General features: G+C 57.8%; 9 protein-coding genes across 9 annotated transcripts; 5 read left to right on the forward strand and 4 right to left on the reverse strand.

Moving 5' to 3' along the window:
- Positions 1 to 12: 12 nt before the first annotated feature.
- BKCO1_5100032 (glucooligosaccharide oxidase) lies at positions 13 to 1839 on the reverse strand (the record flags this gene model as incomplete). The annotated part of the gene is made up of 2 exons (XM_020276951.1): positions 13 to 903; positions 967 to 1839. 2 exons carry the CDS (start codon positions 1837 to 1839, stop codon positions 13 to 15), a joined length of 1764 nt encoding a protein of 587 aa, XP_020127457.1.
- Positions 1840 to 3312: 1473 nt separating this feature from the next.
- Positions 3313 to 4586, reverse strand: BKCO1_5100033 (glucosamine 6-phosphate synthetase; the record flags this gene model as incomplete). Its single annotated transcript, XM_020276952.1, has 4 exons — positions 3313 to 3462; positions 3537 to 4367; positions 4426 to 4521; positions 4572 to 4586. The coding sequence occupies 4 exons, from the start codon at positions 4584 to 4586 to the stop codon at positions 3313 to 3315; spliced, it is 1092 nt and encodes a 363-aa protein (XP_020127458.1).
- A 540-nt stretch (positions 4587 to 5126) lies between these two features.
- BKCO1_5100034 (mitochondrial dynamin gtpase) lies at positions 5127 to 8064 on the forward strand (the record flags this gene model as incomplete). Its single annotated transcript, XM_020276953.1, has 4 exons — positions 5127 to 5448; positions 5505 to 7526; positions 7576 to 7772; positions 7828 to 8064. 4 exons carry the CDS (start codon positions 5127 to 5129, stop codon positions 8062 to 8064), a joined length of 2778 nt encoding a protein of 925 aa, XP_020127451.1.
- Positions 8065 to 8427: 363 nt separating this feature from the next.
- Positions 8428 to 11401, forward strand: BKCO1_5100035 (ubiquitin ligase subunit; the record flags this gene model as incomplete). Its single annotated transcript, XM_020276954.1, has 3 exons — positions 8428 to 9309; positions 9403 to 11285; positions 11341 to 11401. 3 exons carry the CDS (start codon positions 8428 to 8430, stop codon positions 11399 to 11401), a joined length of 2826 nt encoding a protein of 941 aa, XP_020127452.1.
- A 1086-nt stretch (positions 11402 to 12487) lies between these two features.
- Positions 12488 to 13258, forward strand: BKCO1_5100036 (phospholipase carboxylesterase; the record flags this gene model as incomplete). Its single annotated transcript, XM_020276955.1, has 1 exon — positions 12488 to 13258. The coding sequence occupies one exon, from the start codon at positions 12488 to 12490 to the stop codon at positions 13256 to 13258; it is 771 nt and encodes a 256-aa protein (XP_020127453.1).
- Positions 13259 to 15081: 1823 nt separating this feature from the next.
- BKCO1_5100037 (60s ribosomal protein l32) lies at positions 15082 to 15830 on the forward strand (the record flags this gene model as incomplete). Its single annotated transcript, XM_020276956.1, has 4 exons — positions 15082 to 15121; positions 15275 to 15399; positions 15535 to 15656; positions 15722 to 15830. The coding sequence occupies 4 exons, from the start codon at positions 15082 to 15084 to the stop codon at positions 15828 to 15830; spliced, it is 396 nt and encodes a 131-aa protein (XP_020127454.1).
- A 1263-nt stretch (positions 15831 to 17093) lies between these two features.
- Positions 17094 to 18029, forward strand: BKCO1_5100038 (pyranose 2-oxidase; the record flags this gene model as incomplete). The annotated part of the gene is made up of 1 exon (XM_020276957.1): positions 17094 to 18029. The coding sequence occupies one exon, from the start codon at positions 17094 to 17096 to the stop codon at positions 18027 to 18029; it is 936 nt and encodes a 311-aa protein (XP_020127459.1).
- A 1835-nt stretch (positions 18030 to 19864) lies between these two features.
- On the reverse strand, positions 19865 to 21141 carry BKCO1_5100039 (alpha and gamma adaptin binding protein p34 protein; the record flags this gene model as incomplete). Its single annotated transcript, XM_020276958.1, has 3 exons — positions 19865 to 19944; positions 20003 to 20878; positions 21051 to 21141. The coding sequence occupies 3 exons, from the start codon at positions 21139 to 21141 to the stop codon at positions 19865 to 19867; spliced, it is 1047 nt and encodes a 348-aa protein (XP_020127460.1).
- Positions 21142 to 21729: 588 nt separating this feature from the next.
- Positions 21730 to 22315, reverse strand: BKCO1_5100040 (small nuclear ribonucleoprotein sm d3; the record flags this gene model as incomplete). The annotated part of the gene is made up of 4 exons (XM_020276960.1): positions 21730 to 21835; positions 21906 to 22035; positions 22115 to 22175; positions 22268 to 22315. The coding sequence occupies 4 exons, from the start codon at positions 22313 to 22315 to the stop codon at positions 21730 to 21732; spliced, it is 345 nt and encodes a 114-aa protein (XP_020127450.1).
- Between the last annotated feature and the right edge of the window lie 21 nt (positions 22316 to 22336).

Here is a 22336-nt window from a genome sequence, read left to right on the forward strand (position 1 = left end):
CAAAACCCATTTTTAGACGCTGATCGCCTGGGGGTTCCAGAACACGTTCTTGGAGTCAACCTCCTTCTTGATGCCAACGAGCCTCTGGTACAAGCTATCGCTGTAGTACAGCTTGTGGGCCTCCTCAGCGCTCAGGGTGGGGTCCACGTAATTTAGGTAGGCGCCAAACTGGGCATTGGGCATCTTGTCGGTCATGGCGTCGTTGAGGCCCTGGAGCCATTGGTGACTGGCGTCGCTGGGCAGGGTCTCGTCGGCGCCGGTGAAGATGTAGTGCTGGGCGACCCACAGGGCACTGCGGTCGCTATAGGCGGCGAAATTGACGTCCTTCTCGTTGATGGCAGAGCCGGGACCGCCATAGAGGTTGACGATCGAGTACCACGAGGCAGGCGCAGACGGACCCTGCTTGATCATGTAGGAGAAGTAGGACTGCAGTTGGTCGGAGGTCAGGGGGCTCGCCTCGGGCGCGGTGACGGACTTGGCAAAGAAGTTGTCGTGGGCGTTGTAGCCGGTCTCGGGGGTCAAGAGAGTGTCTGCGCCGCCGAGCTTGACGAGAAACTTGATCCAGTCGAGGGACTCAACCGTCGCGGTCGTAGGCGTGGGCAGACCGCGGAGGAACTCGGGCGCAATCTTGGCATTGAAGTCGTCGAGAGAGCCAAAGTAAGAGCCCGAGAGCGAGTAGCTGGAGCCGTCCATGTACATGCCCATACCGCCAAGCTTAGAGTCGATAACGGAGCTGTTCAGCGAGACATCTTGGATGTGCTGGAAGTAGCCAGCCGTCTTGCTAGCATCAGTGAACATGCCTGGCAGGCTATACGAGAAGTAGACGACCTCGGAGGGAGCCTCGTGCGTCTGAAGGTAGAAAGAGCTAACGATGCCGAAGGAGTCGGCAGCGCCACGGAGAGCCTGAAACCCTTGTTAGTGTCTGGTGTGATGGGTGAGTGAATATTGAAATGGAAAGGTACTTACGTAGTAAACATCCGGATATTCGGTCTCCGTCGCGTGGACAGCCGAGCCATTGGCGAGCACAACATCAAGACCAACAATCTGGTCCAGGGCAAGACCCCAGCTGCGCGAGGCGTAGCCATAACCGCCGTGAGTGAAGTGACCGCCGATACCAACACCAGGGCAGGTTCCGTGCGAGAGAGCACGCTTGCCCTGGTCGTAGATGGCCTGGGCCAAGTTGCCCAACCTCAAGCCACCACCGACCTTGGCAATGCCCTTGTCGTCGAGAGTCACATCCTGGAACTCCTGGAGGTTGATGATCATGCTGCCATCCTTACCACCGGAACTGAAAGACGCGTAGGAGTGGCCGCCGCCCTTGGCCTGGACCTTGACATTATTCTGGGAGGCGCAAGTAACGGCATCGGAAATGTGCTGGACGGTGGTGGGAATGACAATGACAGCAGGAGTGTACGGCAGGTGGAGGTTGTACGGCTTGGCGAGGGCAGAGAAGTCGGCATCCGAAGTCAGTTTGATGGGCACGTCCTTCTCCCCTAGGCAGTTGGTCAGGCCCGAAGAGGTGCCATTAGTGGAAGTGGAGGTGGGCTTCGAGCTGGAAGTGGCGGATGGCTTCGATGTCGTGGTGGTGGCACCGCCGGAAGACGTGCAGGTGCCGGCGCTGGACTGACAGCCGGTGCCACAGTATGCGGAGTCACCACCGCACCAGCCGTATTGCGAGCAGCATGAGCCGTATGTCGAGCCGACACATGTGTAACCGGTAGAGCCGCCACAAGAGCCGTCAGGAGAAACAGTAAGAGAACGAGCGAGGTTCTGGGCCGGTGCCGGGACAGCGAGGGAGCTGCCGGCAAGGACGCCGAGGGCAAGCAACGACTTGATCATCGTCTGGGTTCAATGGGGGGAACCTGGAATGTTGAAGCGATGGGCGGAACGACAGGAGTTAAAATGAACGGATAGCGATGATCAGTGAGCAAGCAGGAAGATACTTAAGAATAAGCCGGAGCATGCGGCATAGTTACATCGACGCTACTGGCGTCAATCTGCCCGCTCGAGCCGCAGGGCTGTTAAAGTGAATACGACGGCTTGGGCCCACATTAGGGCGCGGGGGAATCGCATCTCGAGGGGCACCGAGTGAACTGGCGCTGTAGGATTCCCGGATGACACGAGTTGCCACGGCCAGTGGGGGGAAAAGCATGTGGTTAGTGCTCGCGCGGTGGCTGATGCTACGGCGTATGTGGACGGAGACTCGACGGGAGGCTGGAGAGGGAGGAGCTGTCAGCACCGGAGATGACTTAGTGCTTGGCCTGGGCTGAGAGGGCGGCGGGGGACAGGGAAGAGGGGCTGACTCCCGGTTGGCGGAGCTGTGATCAGTGCTCCTGGCCGATTCTCGGGCGGAACCACCTGCACCCATCCAGGGACGACGCTGGAACGGCGGTCCTTCATGAGCCAAAAATAGACGCTAAGACGGGCCCTACGTCTTCGTCCACGAGCCGCTCCTGCGTCCTCAGCTCCACCGTCGCATCCGTGGCTGCTCAGCAGGAACATGGCGAGCACCCTCGCGTTGCAACCTTGTTGCGCTTTCTTGCTGAGACGCGGGCTGCGCTGCTCGACGGCGGGCGCACGGTTGAGGCAGCAATTCCGGATTTAGGCATTATTGTGGACATCTTGGTTTCCAGACCCATGCGCAGATCGGAACGCCGCTGCGCAGATCGCCTGGTGGTAGAAAGCGGCCATGTCTGTCACCGCCGCATGACCCGTGAAAGGAGGTGTTTGCCTTGTGAGCCTCATCGCGCCGTGTGCAGAAGCGGACAGACCAGACGCGCCGGAGCTTGATGACCTGGCGGCGCTCATCAGCCCTGCCAGAAGGCCGCTAAGAAGGCAAGGTGTTCCGAAGAAATTCTGCCCCACACTACATTGACCGTCGGTGACAGGCGAAAGACCCAGGGACGGCAGTGCTCGAACCGGCACTCATCTCCATCTTTTGCTGACAGGCTGGCATCCTTCGTGTGCACCGTCGCGCAGAAGCACGGGATGAGTGCGGTGAGCGGGCTACAGCAATTCCCATTGGCTGGGTGCTGGCATGGCTAAAGTGACGGAGCACAAGATTCTTACTTTCTGTCGCTCGCTTGAGCTGGCGCGGGCTGGGCCCAGCCAACCTTCATCTATAAGAACTCTGCTAGCCATCGGCCAGCCGTCCGAAAACTCTATAGGTCAAATCCCGAACGCCAGCTGACGTGCAATTCCCGTCTTCGCTTATTATTACTCAACGCCAAACACGCTCGCAATGCCGCCAAAACCCCATCCCGCACTCGCGCTACAAAGCCACATTATGTAACCTTGGCTGCACCTTGTACATCACCCGCATGCGAACGCTGCCGTTGGCGTTCTCAGTCCCGATCCGTCTCGTGACATCGATTGAGAGATCGCCGTCTTGTCCGGCCCAGCTATGGTCTGGCCCTTCTGCACCGCAAACTGTGACGACCGCTTGTGTGCCGGGTTCGGGTTCTGGAAACCATGCGTGTTAGATGAGGCCGCAGGAACGCGCGATGCTGCATCTTCATATATTGGAGGCTGCTTACATAGTATTCATCCATGATCGGATGGATCATGACCGTCTGCTTGTGGATAGTAATGGTTGAGTTGGTGGGGACAGTAACCCAGTTGTCACGCTCAAACGTCAACGGTTCGCTGGCAACGAGCACAATGTCAGCGCCCTTGTCCTTCCGCTCCATCTTGTAGTCCTTCTTGTCGGCATCGATGTTGCTGTTCTTTTGCGCCTTCCAGCTGGTGCCCGACGAGAAAAAGAGACTGGCAGCTTCGTCCGTCTTGCTGCTGACGTAGCGCGAGCACACTACGCTGTTGCCATCCGTGACCGCAAAATTGAGCAGACTCCGGGTATCTTCCTCCCTGACGTCCGCGGGAACCTCCCTCATGAGCGCGTTGATTCTCTCAATCGTCTTCAGCATGGCCTTCCTCAACACCGTGTGTGGGAAGCCAGTTTCCCCAACCTCAGCGTCAGGCGAGTGTCCCATGCGGTCCATGCAGTCCAGGAAGAGCGCGAAACACCATTCACTGTCCGTTGAACCCTGCACGAAGTTGAACCATTCGTCGCCCAGAGACGACGCCAGCCTCCTCTTCACATGCTTCCAAGCGCCAACCCCGCCATTGTGCATCCACATCAAGCTCTTGTACCGGAATGGGTGGCAGTTGCTGTCCGACAGGTTGCCCTCGGTCGTGGCGCGCACATGAGCGAAGATCAGGTTCGAAGTGGTCTTGGAGGCGAGACGCTCGAGATTTATGCAGTTCCAGGCGGGGATGGTCGAGGTGAAAATACAGGGCTCGGGTCCGAGGTCGGGGGAGGTGTAGTAGCCAACTCCAAAGCCGTCACCATTGTGTGGGCGGCGAGTGTCCTGGAGAGTCTGTGAGTCGGCGTGCAATTGCACGAACAGGGTTTGGGTAGCGCGGTACCAAACGGAGGCGCGAGTCGTAGGACTGGGTGAGGATTGAATGCGTGGGATCGAGGATCAGTTTCGAGAGCAGGATCTCGTCCTTGCCCTTGTATACCTGCAAGCGCGTGAGCAGGTGTCGCTCTGCGCGACAAGATAGGTACTGACAAGGAATCTGCACATGGTGGGACTGTACAGCCAGCGCGCAGCAGGCAGACGGCGAGGAGCAGCTTGGTTATGGACGACGGAGAGAACGGGACAACGTGCGCAGGAGGCGAAAGAAGGCACAGTTTCGTGGCACAAAAGTATGTAGTATTCAGGAGGACCCGGTATGACTGGCCACTCCGAATTGCGTCGGCGCGATGACGCGATTGGCAGCTTTCTTGCCTGATCAGGCCCCTACAGCAGTGGACAAAGGGAGCACCGCGAGCTTGCTCGCCCAAGCTCGTGAGACCAGCTATCCGCCGACTCCGTGTCCGCTCCAGACACGTTCTGCAAGAGCGCGAGGTGTTGTCCGGGACTAGGGGTCGCGGCTAAAGAGGTGCACGTGGAAGGCATGGGCTCTACGTCAACTCTGCGTTTCTAATCGCTTAGCCCTCGCTCTCCGCCGCCGCAGGAGACACCGATCCCCGATCACGCCCGCCTCTCACCACCGCCACAGCCCACCTAGCAGCCCGCCACCACATGCGCAACTGGCGGCTGCGCTGACATTGCGAAGCAAGCATGAGCGGGAGGCTCCTCTCTGCGCGTCTGGCTCCCGTCGCCCGCCACGCCGTTTCGGCCTCTGCCTACGCGGCCCCGCGGAGGTTTACTCATTACCTGAGCTCCAACGCCGGCGGCCTCCTCCGCTCGCAGTCCGGGCTGCGCTCGACTCGTCTCCGATCATGGCCTCCCGGTGCCTATGCTCTACATAACGTCCCAGCCGTCCGCTCCATCTCCTTCATCCGCATTCTGCCCCGCCTGTTCCAGAAATTCGCTACATTGGGCGCCGTCGGAGGAGCTACCATTGTCGGAGGCGTTGTATATCTGCAAAATCAAGCCCAGAGTACGTGTACTTGTACTGTGAATGAAAACCTTCATCGGACTGACGGCTTAGTGCAGAGGGAGCCGACTACGCCATTGATCTGCTCTCACGCGGCCGGGACCTCGCAGGCAACACCGTCGGTGGCATCTTCACCAGCGCCTCAGATGTGATCGACCAAACTCGGCGAGGCTGGGAGAAGACAAAGCAGGACATCGAGGTTCCAGAATGGTTGCGGGGTATCCTGGCAGGCGAGGGCGAGGAGGGACAGCAGAACTCGTCGGGGCCCGAAGGTGACCCTCAGAAGAGTGGCGCCGGTGCTGCAGCTGTCGGAGCGGCAACCGGAGCTGCCTTCGGCTACAGCCAAGAGAGCGACGATGATGAACGTTCGGATGAGAGGATTGCTCGAGACGAGCAGATGATGATGCTCACGAAGAAGATGATCGAGATTAGAGGGCTTCTGCAGACGGTGGGACAGTCAGACTCCTTGACTTTGCCCTCGATTGTGGTCATTGGATCACAATCTTCCGGCAAGAGCTCTGTCCTGGAGGCCATCGTTGGCCACGAGTTCCTGCCCAAGGGCTCAAACATGGTTACCAGGAGACCTATCGAGTTGACGCTTGTCAACACCCCTGAGGCGCATGCCGAGTACGGCGAGTTTCCTGCACTTGGCCTTGGGAAGGTCACGGATTTTTCCCAGATCCAGAAGACCTTGACCGACTTGAACCTGGCTGTTCCGACTGAGCAGTGTGTCTCCGACGACCCCATTCAGCTTCGAATCTACTCCCCGAATGTCCCTGATTTGTCACTTATTGATCTACCCGGATACATCCAGGTCGTTGGACGCGATCAGCCGCCGGAATTGAAGGAAAAGATTGCTGAGCTATGCCAGAAGTACATTCAGCCGCCCAACATTATCCTGGCCATCTCCGCCGCGGATGTCGACTTGGCCAACTCAACCGCTCTGCGCGCTTCTCGTAAAGTCGATCCGAGGGGCGAGCGGACTATTGGTGTCATTACCAAAATGGATTTGGTCGAGCCTGGACGTGGGCTGGACTTGCTTACGGACAGGAAGTACGCCCTTCGTCTTGGATATGTAGGCGTCGTCTGCCGCGTGCCTCAAACAAGTGGGGGTCTTTTCCATCGCGGCAGTGGCAACATCCAGCAGGCCGTCGCCCGCAATGAAAAAGCATTTTTTGGCTCCCACCCCGAGGCATTTGGGCACGACGCACACGTCGACGTGGGCACCGGCAATCTCCGCAAGAAGCTTATGTACGTTTTGGAGAACACAATGGCAGCAAGCCTGAAAACCACCAGCGAGGCCATCCAGCGCGAGCTCGCGGAAGCCACGTACGAGTTCAAGGTTCAATACAACGACCGGCCTCTCAGTGCGGAGTCTTACCTTGCAGAGAGTTTAGACGCGTTCAAGCATTCGTTCAAGGGGTTTACTGATCATTTTGGTCGTCCCGAGGTGCGCGAGATGGTCAAGAACGAGCTTGATCAGCAGGTCCTCACCCTCATGGCCCACAAGTATTGGAACAAGCCACTCGATGACTTGAACCCTCCTGTACCTGAGGCGGACTCTCTGCATGATCTCCCCAAGGCCGATCCGGACAACCCTCTCTGGCATCTCAAGCTCGACACTGCGAGCTCTTCCCTGACCAAGCTTGGGATTGGTCGTCTAGCAACAACGGTTGTGGCCACCGCCCTACAGGCTCACATTGATCGTCTCATTGCAAACTCAACCTTCGCGGCACATCCCTTTGCCCGCCAGGCCATCACGGAGGCCTCGACGGCAATCTTGAGGGAGCTCTCGTACGATATCAGTGACGAGCTAGAGATCTGCATCAAGCCGTACAAGTACCGCATTGAACTCGAGGACCACGACTGGTCAAAGGGTAGGGAGAATGTCGGAGGCGTGCTGAAGGAAGAGCTCAGGATGTGCGAGAATGCTGTAAAGAATGTTGAAAATGAAGTTGGTGGGCGGAAGAAGCTCAAGGATGTCATGGGTTTCATCGACCGGGTACGCAGTGGGCAAGTTGTCATTGAGGGTGACGGAATTGGCGGCGCAGGCGGATTCAGTGCGGCGTTGCTTGAGAGAGGTATGCCATTCCGCGTCATGTTTGATGCTCCGACACTAACATGTATTAGGCCGACAAGCCGTGTTCTTGCGCGACCGCGCAGACATTTTGAAGATGCGCATCATGGCTGTCAAGTCGAAGCAGTGTGCCAACAAGAAGAACAAGTATTACTGCCCCGAGATCTTTCTGGATGCAGTGGCGGACAAACTCACGACCACTGCGGACCTTTTCCTGGACGCGGAGCTACTGTCGAAATTCTATTATCTCGTAAGTTTCGGGATGTACGGACGTGACAGCAAGCTTGGCCGCTAATTTGGAGCAGTTTCCACGCGAACTTGACAGCCGTCTTGGGCGCAACCTCTCGCAGGCCGAGGTAGAACGATTTGCGCGCGAGGATCCGAAGATCCGGCGGCACCTGGACGTGGTGCGCAGGAAGGATCTGCTGGAGCATGTGCTCAAAGAGATGGACTCCCTGCGGCAGCTGGAGGCGCGGGAGAAGAGGTTTGGCGCACGATCGGCGCAGAAGGAAGGCAAGGGCCGTGGGTGGAGCTTGTTCTAGATATGAATAGAGGCACGTTGGGATGGTTGGCGTTAAATTGTTCTGTTGCAAAGATACCAAAACTGGCGGGGCTATTGTACTGTAAGAGGCCGGGGAGTCTTGTTTCTTAACCCCTCTCAGCAGCGCTAGACAGAGAATCGAAGCAGTCTAAGCATGCTGGCGTGTGGCGGTCCGCGGAATCGCAGTGATGTGCTTAAGTGCGGCGTTAACTCCGGGGGTGACGGGTGGATGAAATAAGATGCGTCACCGCGCGCGCTCTAAGTTGACAGCTTCATGATGAACCCACCCGCCCGCTGACCCTATCAGCGCCACCGCCGAAGAGCTGCGCGTCCTCTCCGTGGACTTCCCGACGAGCTTCAATCGATGCAGCACTCGCAGAACCACCGGGCCGCCAGAGAGGACGACAAGACCGACGGTCACCGCAAACGCAAGCTCCTCCACTCCCGCCCGAGCAGCACTACTCCGGCCGACCTGCAGCGCTCCGCCCCGGACGACAACGGCAGCCAAAGCCCCACCCCCAAGCAGCAGACGACCATCTCCGAGCTGTTCCAGCAGAAGCCGGCGACGGCGAGACCAGCCAACGTGCCATCGCCCAAGGGCCACAAGCGCATCAAGCCCAATCCCGCCGCCGGCTCCGACGTCTCGTCGCCACCCCGCTCCGTCGACTCGCCGCGCTCCACCGCATCCGCCTCGCTGCCCACGGCCACGGCCGCCCACCTGCCGGCCGAGAAGATGTACAGCTTTCCGAGCAAGAAGCCCAACGGCGCCGCCAACAACGTCATCGACCTGACGGGCAAGACGCCCAGCCCGTCGCCGTCGCCCGCCCGCAACAACGGCGGCCCCATCGCGTCCGCGACGACGCGCAACAACATCAACAACAGCGCGCACCGCCCCAATTTCAACCCCAACACCGGCGCCAAGCAGCTCGTCGTCAAGAACCTGCGCAAGACGCCGCGCACCGACCCCAAGGAATACTTCAACCAGGTGTGGGGCTGGCTGGACGAGGCCCTGGCCAAGATCTTCGCCGGGAAGGAAATCGACTTCTCGCTCGAGACGCTGTACCGCGGCGTGGAGAATGTGTGCAGGCAGGGCCATGCGGCGGAGCTGGCGGCGCGGCTGCAGAAGCGCTGCGAGGCCTACGTCGAGACGGGCTTGAAGGCGGGGCTGTTGGAGAAGGCGGAGAAGCCTGACATGGACGTCTTGAGGGCGGTGCTGAGCGCGTGGCGGACGTGGACTGCGAATCAGGTGGGTGACTTCTTTTTTGTCCTTGTCGACTAGTAGGTGTTTGCTGGATGGCTGCGCGATGCTAATGTCAGGGGGGGGCCTTCTTTCTCGCAGAAACCGATTCGATGGATTTTCTGCTATCTGGATCGCTCTTACTTGCTGCAGCAGGGCCGGACGCTGCAGGACCAGGCATTCGCGCTTTTCCGCACCATTGTCTGCGAAGATGCGACGTTGAAGCCGAAGCTCGTGGCCGGCGCTTGCGAACTCGTGCAGGCCGACAGGACTGGGGAGGAGCTGGACAAGGAGACCTTCCGCGATGCCATTTCCATGTGCCACGACCTCACGATTTACACGAGTTTCTTTGAGCCGAAGCTGTTGGAGATTTCGCAACAGTTTGTTGCGGACTGGGCTGAGCAGGCAAGTCAGGAGAAGGGTCTCGCGGAGTATGTGCAGAGCGCCGTGCAGCTCATGGAGAAGGAGATGGAGCGTTGCGAGCATTTCAACCTGGACTCAACAACACGGCGGGATCTTCTTGCACTGCTGGAGGATCATCTCGTTCAGCGGCAAGAATCTAGGTTGGTCAACCAGGACGAGGTGGCGGACCTCCTGGACGAGAATGCCGTCAGCGACCTCGAGCAGCTGTACAAGCTTCTCGATAGGAGACGTCTGGGTGCTAAGCTTCGGCCAGCATTTGAAAAGTGGATCGATCTCACCGGTACCTCCATCGTATTCGACGATAAGGAGCAGGAAAACATGGTCGTGAAGCTCCTAACGTTGAAGAAACAACTGGATGCCATCTGGCGGGTGTCGTACCATCGCAATGCAGAGCTCGGCCATGGTCTGCGTGAAGCGTTCGAAGCCTTCATCAACAAGTCGAAGAAGACAACTGCCACGTGGAACACGGACAATTCCAAACCGGGTGAGATGATCGCCAAGTACGTTGACATGCTGCTCCGTGGCGGCGCGAAGGCTATTCCCACACAACTGTCGTCTGTGAAGGCTGAGGCTGAACATGACGAGAACGAAGAAGCCGCGTTCGATGAGGATACGGAAATTAACAACCAGCTGGATCAAGTACTGGATTTGTTCCGTTTCGTTCATGGAAAGGCAGTGTTTGAGGCGTTTTACAAGAAGGATTTGGCACGCCGTTTGCTCATGGGCCGTAGTGCGAGTGCAGATGCCGAGCGTAGCATGCTGGCAAGGCTCAAGACCGAATGTGGTGCAGGTTTCACGCAGAATCTGGAGCAGATGTTCAAAGATGTCGAGCTCTCGCGCGAGGAGATGGCAAGCTACAAGTCGCTGCTTGAGGAGCGCGGAGACAGAGCCCCGGTCGACCTGTCTGTCAGCATTTTGTCGGCGTCCGCTTGGCCGACATACCCCGACATTCCCGTCATCATTCCGGCTGAGATCCAGCAGAGCCTTGACAAGTTCACAACGCACTACAAGAACAAGCACAGCGGGCGCAAGCTCGACTGGAAGCACGCGCTCGCACACTGCCAGATCAAGGCGGCCTTCCCGAAGGGCAACAAAGAGCTCGTCGTCTCGTCCTTCCAGGCCATCGTGCTCGTCCTCTTCAACACGGTCAAGACGGGCGAGCACCTCAGCTACGACTTCCTCAAGGCGGAAACGGGCCTGCCGGAGCCGGAGCTCCAGCGCACGCTGCAGTCGCTCGCGTGCGCGAAGCTGCGCCCGCTCACCAAGCACCCCAAGGGCCGCGACATCAACGCAACAGACACGTTCACGTACAACGCGGCCTTCCACCACGAGAAGTACCGGCTCAAGGTCAACCAGGTGCAGCTGAAGGAGACGAAGGAGGAGAACAAGGAGACGCACGAGCGCGTCGCGGCGGACCGCAACTTCGAGACGCAGGCGGCCATCGTGCGCATCATGAAGAGCAGGAAGCGCATCGGCCATGCGGAGCTGGTGGCTGAAGTCATCAACGCTACGAAGAAGAGGGGCGTGCTGAGTGTGCAGGATATCAAGAAGAACATCGATAGGTATGTGGATCTATGCGTGCTTGAATATTGGTTTTCTCTGCTAACATCGTTTTAGGCTGGTTGATAAGGATTATATGGAGCGCGAGGAGAATAATGAGTACAGCTACATTGCGTAGATGGGCATGGAAATGGATGATCAGCGTAGCGAACAGTTGCAGTAAGCGGTGTAGCGGATGGTTCGAAGCCTTTTTTATGTTCTCAGGCTGCATACGTAGGTAAAATGCCGTGAGTCTTTGCTTGAAAGGGGAACCATCGCAGCTTTTTTTTCTTTTCTCTTTTTCGGGCTTTTGTTCATTTCCTTGGGAGTCACTGAATGCCAGTCGATTGGGTACGGAACAAGCAGGGGCGCCTTATTTGCATTACACTAGAATGGCGTAAGACAGGAACCTTTGATGGGTGGAGTGTAGTTTGGGTTGGAAACGAAATGTATTCTCTCCTTAACTATCATGATGTGGAAGGGAACCGTGCAATTAGGGGAGAAACATGGGAATATTAAACCAATCAGTCTCTCTTGCTATACCGCGTAGAAAAATCCTTAAGGTCTTAGGGCGAATGTGCGTTGCTTAAATCGTACTCCCAGGATTGATGGCTGAGATTGATTGTCGAAATGTGAACGGCTTAAGCCCCTCGGAGAGGAAGCATGCCTTGGTGTGCTTTGATCCCTTTCCTACTTCAAAGAGATAGAGCTCGGGCATATTGGAAATCATCCACATATTGCGTCGTTCTGGTCAGGAGTCTAAAGCAATGGTCTGATAGAGCTTTAAGAATAGTACGGCATGGCTGCATTACCGCTACGTTTCGGCTCAATATAGGAGAAAGTCGTGAGATATTTAAGAAATAATTTAGTAGGTACTGTAGTGATGTTCTTCCTTTAATTCATTGCCTTGGCGTGGATTCAGGGAGAATATTGGAAGTCTATGACTGTTCCGAGGACCTTGGTATGACGTTGACCTCAGTAGCCGGATGAAAATATCCACCTCGTGATTGACGAATTTTGCCGAGTTTGAACAACCTTTTATTATTTATTTTTCTGTTTTATTAGCTGTATTGAAGCGCTTGAATGAAATTTCTTCGGCCCCGGTTGTCTCTTTCCCGTCTAGTCGGAGGGGCACCAATCGACATGTGGCCAGGGTCATCACCTTCGACGTCCAAACCGCCAAATTTTTATTTTTTTTCTTAAAAAAAACAAATCAACAACAACAATGCAAACCACCGACACCGTCATCATCCCTCCCTCTTCCCCTCACACCCACACCATCATCTTCCTCCACGGCCGCGACTCCCTCCCTTCCGCCTTCTCCTCGGAGCTCTTCGAATCCCAAGCCTCGGACACGTCCCGCAGCACCCTCCCCCAGCTGCTCCCCCATTTCAAATGGGTTTTCCCCGCGGCGGGCCTGCGCCCTGCGAAGCGGTTCGGGGGTGTTGAGATGTCGCAGTGGTTTGACATCTGGTCGGTGGAGGAGCCGACGGCGGAGGGGGAATTGCAGTCGGTGGGGTTGGAGGAGAGTGTTGGGGAGGTGCTGCGGGTGGTGGAGCGGGAGGTGGGGATTCTGGGGGGAAGGAGGGAGAGGGTTGTGTTGGCGGGGATCAGTATGGGGTGTGCGACGGGGGTGGCGGCGCTGGTGAGGGGGGGTGGGATGGGGTGTGTAGGCGCGTTTGTGGGGGTGAGTGGGTGGATGCCGGTGTTGGGCGGCCCGGCGGCAGCGTTAGCGATGGGAAAGGGAGGGAAGGAAGAAGGGGGCGGGGAGGATCGGGAGGGGAGAGGGGATGCCGGTGTACTGGAGATGCCGGTGTTGCTGGAGCATTGTGTGGATGATGATGTGGTGCCGGTGAGGAATGGGGAGGTGTTACGGGATGGTTTGGTGAGGTTGGGTATGGATGTCGAGTGGCACGCGTATGAGGATGGCGGCCATTGGATGAATGAGCCCCATGGGATTGATGATCTTGTTGCTTTTTTGAAAAGGGTACTTTGAGACATGCTCACTGTACTTATTCATGAGAGAGTCTCAGCCTCGACGGCGAGGCCGAAGCATGCAGGATGGAAGTACAAGGAAAAAAAAAGCTACAAGAGTGCTATTCAGCCACAAACTCACGGGTCACTGCAGGGGATGGAGGACGAAAAAGAATGGAAAGCGCAGACTAAATATACCTTCACACAAGTAACGAGCTCTCTGAGATCACCATTTCGCATGCGATAACGAGCTTGGCGGAACAGCCAGCCAATCAGATCCGAATTTGTTTGTATTTACTATTTGGGAAAATGACTCGGAAAGTGCATAGCTGCAGCAGTGTGTCGCTCCGCTTCGTCTTCTGACCCGAGACTGGGAGGCCCGACCGACAAGAACAGGGCGCAGTCCGGCGGCAACGCGTACGCAACAGGTAATATGTGATGTTGCCACACGGCAGCCGCAATGCTGACGCGCCACCAAGCAGAACTGACCGGTCCACGTCACTTGCATTGGGCATTCTCATTGCTCTGGCTGATTCTAGAAGCACTGGTTCCACCGGGATGGCATGACTCAAGCCCTACAGTGGCGAGGCCGAAGAGAAATTCGTCAGTGGGTTTGGCTGGATTCATCTGCCGTCCAGTGGAGTATAGCCCAGGGTATAGGATTGTGTCAGACAGCAGGTCGAGAAGCGCAAAGCACAATAAATGCCTCAGCATGCACTCGAAATTATAGGATGAAGTCGGATCGCTTAGGGTGACGGATGAGCAAGGAAGCATGCATTGCGATCTGCTTCGTCCGCCCATCCGAACGTCAATTCGAAGCGAGTCAAACGACGGCGCCTCCCGGACGAATAGTTCAAGCTCCGTGGCGCGTTACAGATTCGCCATTGCTCGCTAAATGAGCACATGTGTATCTGGGACCTCGATGCTGCACCCAGTGGTTGTCGCGTAGATAAGTGGGTCGAAATAGGCTATTGTACAACGGCGATCAGGGCAGGTGAGACAGCTGCCGCACTCATCCAATTGAGCACCTGGTCGAACCGTTCGCTGAGCGGGCTCGAGGGACATCTCGGAGCGGTGAGAAGATAAGAGCGTCGGTCGATCTGATCTCTCCAGCTGGGAAAACTTGTTTTGAAGGTTGATGTCTATGCACCCGGCCGGAGGTATCACAGACTTCGACGCTGTGCATTCAGCTCCTGTATCAGTGCCCGAGACTTTGGATGCAGGGATCTTGGGCCAGACACTGCGAGCATACCCAGCACGTGTAGCGTCAAGAGGACTTGTCTCTCTTTTTTGCTGAAACAACGGCCGATCGGGGCCACACCCTGTCGCTGGGTGAAGTCTACTCAATTCATCGCCACCGAGACACGGCGTCGGACGCTATGTCTCTATCCAGGGCGTCGCATGCATCAATAAAGCCATGATGCTATCGCAGACCGGCAGACAGAATCATGGCCCGCCTGATGCGCGATTGAGGCGGACCAGCGTAGTGTTGTTCTGGGATGGGAAAGACTCGACAAAGGGCTCAAGGGCGGCCACAGCAGCGATTGAGGTTCGAAAGAGCAACGACAAAGGCACGGGCACAGTGCAGTGAGAGAGCACACGACGAGCGGCGAGTGATTTGAAGGGTAGGACCAATACGGCTTAGCGCCAGGTGAAGCTCGCTCGTCGGACGTCGGCGAAACCGCTTCCGTCAGCTGCCGCCCACATCAATTTCACAACCATACTTTTTGCCGGGACATCGACGACGACGTACTAACCCTCTCGACAACCCCAGCAGACAAAGTGCGTATACCATGCTCGCAGCATTCCTCGACAGTCCCTGCCCGTACTGACACCTGCGCGCAGATGGTGGCCGCTAAGAAGCACGTCCCGATCGTCAAGAAGCGTATGTCGATGCCTCCCGTTCAACACCCACACGCGCATGCAGCCGTCTAGCGCCCTGTCGCCGCCGCATCTCCTGCACCACCCGCCCGCAAAACCCTCGCCGCTTCGCTGTACGAGTGTTGGACAATTTGCTGATCGAGATGGGGGATTGCAGGCACTGCGCGCTTCAACCGTCACCAGAGCGACCGCTTCAAGTGCGTCGACCCCAGCTGGAGGAAGCCCAAGGGTATCGACAATGCCGTGAGGAGGCGGTTCAAGGGCCAGGCCCCCATGCCCAAGGTACGCTCGCACCATCGCCTCGAATTGGAACGGGACAGGACCACCGACCGGATGCGGACGTGGATGAGACCAGATGGATCAGAGGAGGGATATGGAAATTGAACAGCGACGCTGACGGGATGCTTTGCGCACTAGATCGGTTACGGCTCCAACAAGAAGACGCGCCACATGGCCCCCTCCGGCCACAAGGCCTTCCTCGTCAACAACGCCCGTGACGTTGACATCCTCCTCATGCACAACCGCACCTACGCTGCCGAGTACGTCTACTCCCACCCTGGACGGGCCGATTTCGCAGGAGCAGGATCGGCTAACGTGCATGCAGGATCGCTCACGCCGTGTCGGCACGCAAGAGGGTCGAGATCGTCAACAGGGCGAAGCAGCTGGGCGTCAAGGTCACCAACGCCAAGGCCAGGATCACCACTGAGGCGTAAAGTGTTTTCTTCTAGCGGGGCGGCGTGGATATCATCAGGTCAGGGTGTCGTCAGCTTGCGTAGACAGTCAAGCTTCGTGTATGCACACCTAACGACAAAAAATGAGCATCAGTTTCATCGGCTGGCAGAGGCGCATGGAGCCAGCGGTGCTATCCATCATCAGTGTCCCCGTTTTGGTCACGTTGCACGGCGGCGCACGCGCCCCAGGGATTGGCGGCGGGGCGGCGGGGAGTTCGTTGCGGATCGGATAGCAGATTTGCTGTATTGGACGGAATGATATCGGCCTTTTGTCCCAAGATCAGCAGCCGTTGTGGGCACGCGGATTCAGCCTGTTTTGATGCGCTGGTCGCGCGATACGTCACAAACGCAAGCACGCGTCGCGCGGCCAAGCGAAAATGCCTAGTGTGGAGCGTTGCAAGCGTTGCAAGCGTTGCAAGCGTTGCGAGATGGCGATTGCGCTATCAGGTGTCCCCGGACGGGAGGCTGGCGCGGACAGGCATGTGAAGTGGTGTTCTTGGCTCTGCACGCTGGCGGCGCTCCCGCAGACGCCCGACCTGCAGCTGCGGCCTTGTCCCCAGCCCACGACACTCCCGCTGCTGCCACACTGCCCTCGACCAACCCCGGCCTCACCGCCCGCCACCGGCTGCTGATGCCATGGCGCCGAAAAGGAGGTGTGCAACCGTGGTCTCTGCTGCATCTGTGCCTCGTCGCGCTTGCCTCGGCGCTGGGGGCACGCAGGCCCAGCTCCCCGAGCGATTGGACGGTGCGCGGCGATAGCGACGTCCGCCGTGAGCGGTGCTGCACGCAATGCCTCTGGCGCATGGCTACGCATCTCTAGACGCTAATCCTGGCGCGGGGACCGCCTTCGCTGCTGACCTCATGGAGATGGCAGGATCGCAGGCATGACGGCGAGCCCGGTCTCGTGAAAAAAGGACCCTGGTTTAGCAACGGCTCGCCGAAAATTTAAAATCGCTACCTTAGTCAAAACTGCAAGCCACGACCGCCCAACACAGCCAACATCCTCCCTCCCGCAAGACACCTATTTAGCTCCCGGCAGCCCTTCTCACATCATCCCTACCAGGACTCGTACGCCCAGCCCGTCCCGGTGCCTCCTATCCCGCCCAGCTCAGGCCAAAGCTCCACCGCCCAGTCGGCCTTACATATTCGTATCCGCTCCGCCGCGCCCTCTCTCCGTCCACACCCTCCCCAGCTCACACCACAAAAATTCACAGCACCTTCGGGTGCCTGTCCCCCCTCGCCCCCATGGCGCCCAACTTGCTTGTTGCCACCCAGACGCTCTTCACTCCCCACAAATGGTTCACCCGCAAATCGTCCGAGAAGTCGGTCCGCCGCAGCGAGCACTGGAATGACCCCATGCCCGGCACTTACGAGTACATCCCTGGCCGCGGATGGTATCTCGCCAGGCCCGACGCCGCCGACGGCAGCCCTGGTGAACGCCTGGAGAAGCCCCGCCCCGTCAAGTACAGTCGCGTACTCCGCCGCTACCTGTTCGACGCCGAGTACCAGCGCCGCAAGCTCTCTGGCGAAATTACCGACTCCCACGGCAAGGTCCGCGAGGCCGGTTTCTTCCTCCTGGACGACGGCATCGCCTGGGTCAACTGCTGGAACCACAAGGGCGAATTCGTCCCCGGACCCTACGAGCGCTGGGTCATCGATGAGCGCAACGAGAAGTTCCGCAAGATGCTGAAGGGCGACGACCCCGAGTGGCGCAAGAAACACACCACCACCCGCAGGACGAGCGGCGACCGCCCTCGCAGGAGCGCATCCGTCGACAGCGACGAGGACGACAAGAACCGCGTCTACCAGATCCCCTCCGTCGGCCATTCCCGCCCGGCTTCCACCATTGACATGATGCTCAACTCGCCCCCCGCCTCACGCCCGCCTTCGCCCAAGAATGGCATGACGCGCTCCGAAGGTGTCAGTAGGGTCAACTCCAGGGTCAACTCCGGCGCAAACAGCTGCGCAAACAGCATCATCGGCGTCAAGCTCGCATCGCGCCCCAGCAACCTGCGCGAGAACAGCAGCAGCGAGGCCGACACCCCGGTCAGCGTCGGCTCCTCCTCCACGACCATCTCCAACATGGCTGCCGCCTGCTCCGCCCATCACCATCAAAGCCTCGCCGCCGCCGTTTCGTCGCGACTGGAAGAGCAGAGCCTCGCGCAGCAGCGGGTGCACTAACAATGGCTTTTGGTCGACGTGCGAGGCGCAGGACGTGAAACAGGGAACAAATTGCCACGGCCCAAGCGTTTGTCGTTTGCGTGTCGTTGGGCCCTAGTGTTGCCTCGCGGTCGAATCCTTCTGGAAGGAGTGCGGAGTTGAAACGGCGCCACCGCCACTCCGGGCTCTTCCCGCAACGAGAGAGCAGCCGGGCTGCTACTCTCCCTTATTTCCTCTTCTTCAGCAACACCAACCCCCCCTTTTTTTTGCGATGTCGTTTCTGGCAAGCATGTTCGTGTCGCGGGGATTGCTCCGTGGGACAGGCCAACGGAGGCGCTAGAACGTTGGCCTTGTGGTCCAGCGGGTTTCGGGAATTGGCTCCTCGTGGCTTGCGCGGTTGGTGCTCTGTGCCATTTTTATCCATCTTTTCCTTTTCTGGGCTGGCGTTTTGCTTCCCTCATCTTATTCCACGAGACCACGTTAGATCGTTAGACATTTTTTTTTTGGGAGGGCCCTTGGTTTTACTTCTTTTGCATCCCTAGATGGCTAGCTTTATCCCCCCTTTTTCTTTTCTTCTTCCTGTTGGGCTTTTCTACAACGGTTAACAGGTGTTTGAGCGTAGCGTGTTGTTGGTAATATTGTAAGGTGTCTGGTGTTGGAACTAAAAAGACGAGTGGCGTTGTGTGCGGTGCGGGGTCTTGTCCGGCGGGGTTCATTCTGATTATCCTGTAATGAAATTATTCGACTCTCTCTCTTGATCCCTTATTACTGCTTTTTTTTCTTGTTTTGTTTTAATTTTCTCCCGACTTCCTATTCAAGTAATGCTTTGCTCTTCATCGCTTAATACAATTGGACGACCGTTTGATCATCCTGGGCGCTTGGTCGTTAGCTTTGCTTCGGTGCTTGGCTTTTTGGCTTGACTCCGGCTTGTGCGACACACGTGGAGATGGACGGGTACGCTAGTTGTATAAGCACCGGTTGGCGGGGTAAGACCAAACGGCGACTTCAACCCTTAAGCCGGCTTAATTACCGGGAGAGCGAAAATGGTGAAACTGGGTGAGTGTTTCTCCATTGAACGACGGTCGTCGGAGGTCGCGCACAAGCTTCTCGTGGCCGGGGTTCCCCCACCATCTTGGCGGCCTCTGGCTCTGGGCGAGCAGGAAGTGGTGGTGTTGGGGAAGAAAAGGGCTTGGCGGATCCGGGAGAGAAAACCAAAATGTAAGAGTGCCGTAGCTGGCCATCCGTGGGAGGGGAGGCCCGGGGGGCGGTTCTTGCAATTTTCAAAGCGAGGGAGAAAGTCACGATGAATTTTTTTCTCTCCCTTGACAATGGCGGGGGGGAGGGGAAACATGGACTTTTTCTGTATTATGGGGATCTATGTGCTTCTAATATCATAGCGTACCGTTGCTGGCATGCATAATCAGCGTGCCGAACCGACCGGTCAGTGAAGTGGACGCGGCAGCGGCGGTTCCAGGAGAATATCGCCGAGGAGTCAACGGTTGGGCTGCGCGGGGTGCTGGCAAAGATAGCGGGTCGGTTGGGCCGTGTCGGAGGTCCGGAGGTTTTAATGCTCTATGTCCGATTCTGCATAGATGGATACGTGGGAATAGTGAAAGGTTCGGTATTGCGTCGATCGTGTATAATTCTGGGATAGCTTTTGGGATGGTCCGGGATCTGTTTTGGAGCTGATGCCTGCTACACCTTGAGACCGGCGCGCTAGAGCAACGGCCCGCCTCGTGGACTTGTCGCAAACAACGATCATGGGCTTTCTAATACTTGAGGAGGCTCCACATTCCAAAGGCGGGGGTGATGGAAGATGGAATCACGCGGTCAGAGTGAACAGCCTAAACATAGGGTTAAGAAGACTTCATTAGATCGTTCACAGCTTTCGCGGCGAATTTCTTCCTCTGTTCCTCGGGCATACCAGCAGCCAGATCTACAACCAAAACAAATCAGTTCGAGTCCTTCACCAGCAAACAGGAGCAAGCACTGACCTTTGATGCCACTCAACTTACTCATCATCCGCTCCAGCTCCTCCACCTGCGCCGCCTGGTCCTCACCATCCGCATCATCACCGTCACCCCCATTCAGCTCCGTCTTCAAGCCCAGCAACTCCAACCCCATCTCCGCCTCCTCCGCCGCAAAAGTCTTGTTCCAATCCTCATCCCCGCTCCCCTCGCCCTCCAGCTCCTCGAAATCGCTCAACCCCGCCCCATCATCGCCCTCCCACTCATTCGCCTCCAGCGCCTCCCTCACCCGCGCCATGCCCTGCACCTCGCCAAACTCGTTCCTCCCCTCCGCCTCCGCATCCACATACTCGAACCCCCTCTCCCTCGCCGCATCCTCCCACTCCTCCGCGCCCCACTTCCCCTCTCCCTCCTCCTCCACACCCGCCACCACCACCTCGCTCGTCCCCACCAGCCCGCCCGCCCTCCCCCTCACCCCAACCGCCAAGCACACGCCGTCCCACCCCATCCCGGCGCCCTTCTCCACCACCTCCCGAATGCCGCGCATCGTCTGCAGCACGCGGTCCCTTTCCGTCTCCATCTCCCTCCCCGCGTCGGCCGGCGGTTTGCGGAAGACGTAGACCCAGGCGCCGACGGCGGCGACGACCTCGCGCGCCTCGGGTCGGCAAAAGTCGTCGCGCCAGGCGGCGGGCCGCGCGATCTCGTCGATCCAGATGGGGATGGTGGTGGTGTAGTAGGGTGTTGTGAGGGTCCAGGCGTGCGTGAGGCCGGCGATGCTGGTGTTGTTGGCGGGGCCGGCGGCGGCGGTAGGGTCGTTGGGATCGTTGGGGTTGCCGGCGCTGCTGTCTGCGTCCTCAGTGGGAGCTGCGGGACGAGGAGGCGGAGGGGCTGTGGTGGTGAGGTCTGTTTTGTTTCACGCGCGGGGTTTTGTCAGTGGGCGTGGGATCTCATTTTGAGCTTGGGGGCCTGGAGGCGGGAGGCGTAAGGCGGGGAGGCGTCCAAATTGAGACTGGGAAGGTGGAGCGAAAAGGTAAAGGGAGGGGTGGAGTGGGTAGGTTATCGGAGGTCTACATACCTGTGAGGAATTCCAGCACGCCCGAGTCTGGAGCGCCGACGACGAGCATGCGCCGTGGGTTGGAGATTTCCATCGGCTTTGGCGCGTCCATAGTTCCTTTTTTCTGGTAGGGTTGTATTTTTATGACAAGGTTGCTGGTTGCTGGGTGTTCACATCTTGGAAGTTGCGGAGGTAATGCGGAGGAGCTCCCGCGTCGTGGCGCGGAAGGTTACTTAGCTCTAAGTCGTGGCCGGTGGGACGTCACTCGGCCCCGCGATTCTACACAAATCCGACATTCTTCAGACTAGACAAACGTTGCTTTGATGACGTGATGAAGTAGAAAATTACGTAGCTTGCAGAGGATCAGTACGGCTTCTGAAAGGCGATCACGATGGTGGCAGATAGGCAGCAAAGCCCGTTGGGAATCTCTTCGATTTTTTTTATCCAGCCGGTTCGGCTCCCTGCTCGTCTTGAGCATTCATGTGATATCGGCTACCCTTAAAGTTCCGGAACGCCTGTGCTGACCATGCATCGGGGATCATTTTTCTAGAGAGCCATTCCCACCCATTACCCCAGTGTCCAGTCCGGTCAAATTGAAAGCAATGATATCCAAAACCTGGTGTCACTGGTCTCGATCGGTCGTGTGCAGATTGGCGACTCGGCCGTCGGTGTGTTTGCGCTGGGTCGTTTGTCAAGACGTTCAGCGAGGGCCACGGGCACCGCGAGCCCTGTTGACGGTAGCCCTGCCACGGGCGAGACCGACACCACGACCGCGGGTTCCACGAGAACGGAACATGGGGGCATTCCTATTTCAGAACGGAAAGACCCTGAGTCAACATCTCTCTTCTAACGGGTGATCAGGGAGCTTATACATACCGCAGCATGTCTGGGACGATGAAGTAACGAACATGGGAGCCGCGGATGTAGACCTGGTCGAGATGGGAGACACGGCCATCGCGAGCGGTGACGGTGATGTCCTTCAGCTGGACGTTCATGTTGTCTTCGGCTATGAAGTCGTGGCGCGTCAGCGAGCTTGTCGCAAGAAGACCTGAGCTTGGGAGCAAAAGCGGCACGGCGAGACGTACCTTCAAGAAGCTTGCCGCGGTAGACCTGGCCGGTGGAGAGCTCGAGGGTGACAACGTGGCCCTAGCAGCGAAGATGTGATCAGCGGTCGGCCTTGCGAAGAGCAGCTTCTGTGAGCAAGGGCGCGACAAATAGTCGTTGCGGCGGGCGCGTACCGTGGCCTCGTTGAGCAGCTTGATGGGGATTCCGATGGTACTCGTCATGCTGGGTGGCTGCGGCGGCGC

The sequence above is a fragment of the Diplodia corticola genome (genome assembly GCF_001883845.1).
Source record: "Diplodia corticola strain CBS 112549 chromosome Unknown scaffold51, whole genome shotgun sequence".
Lineage (NCBI taxonomy): Eukaryota > Fungi > Ascomycota > Dothideomycetes > Botryosphaeriales > Botryosphaeriaceae > Diplodia > Diplodia corticola.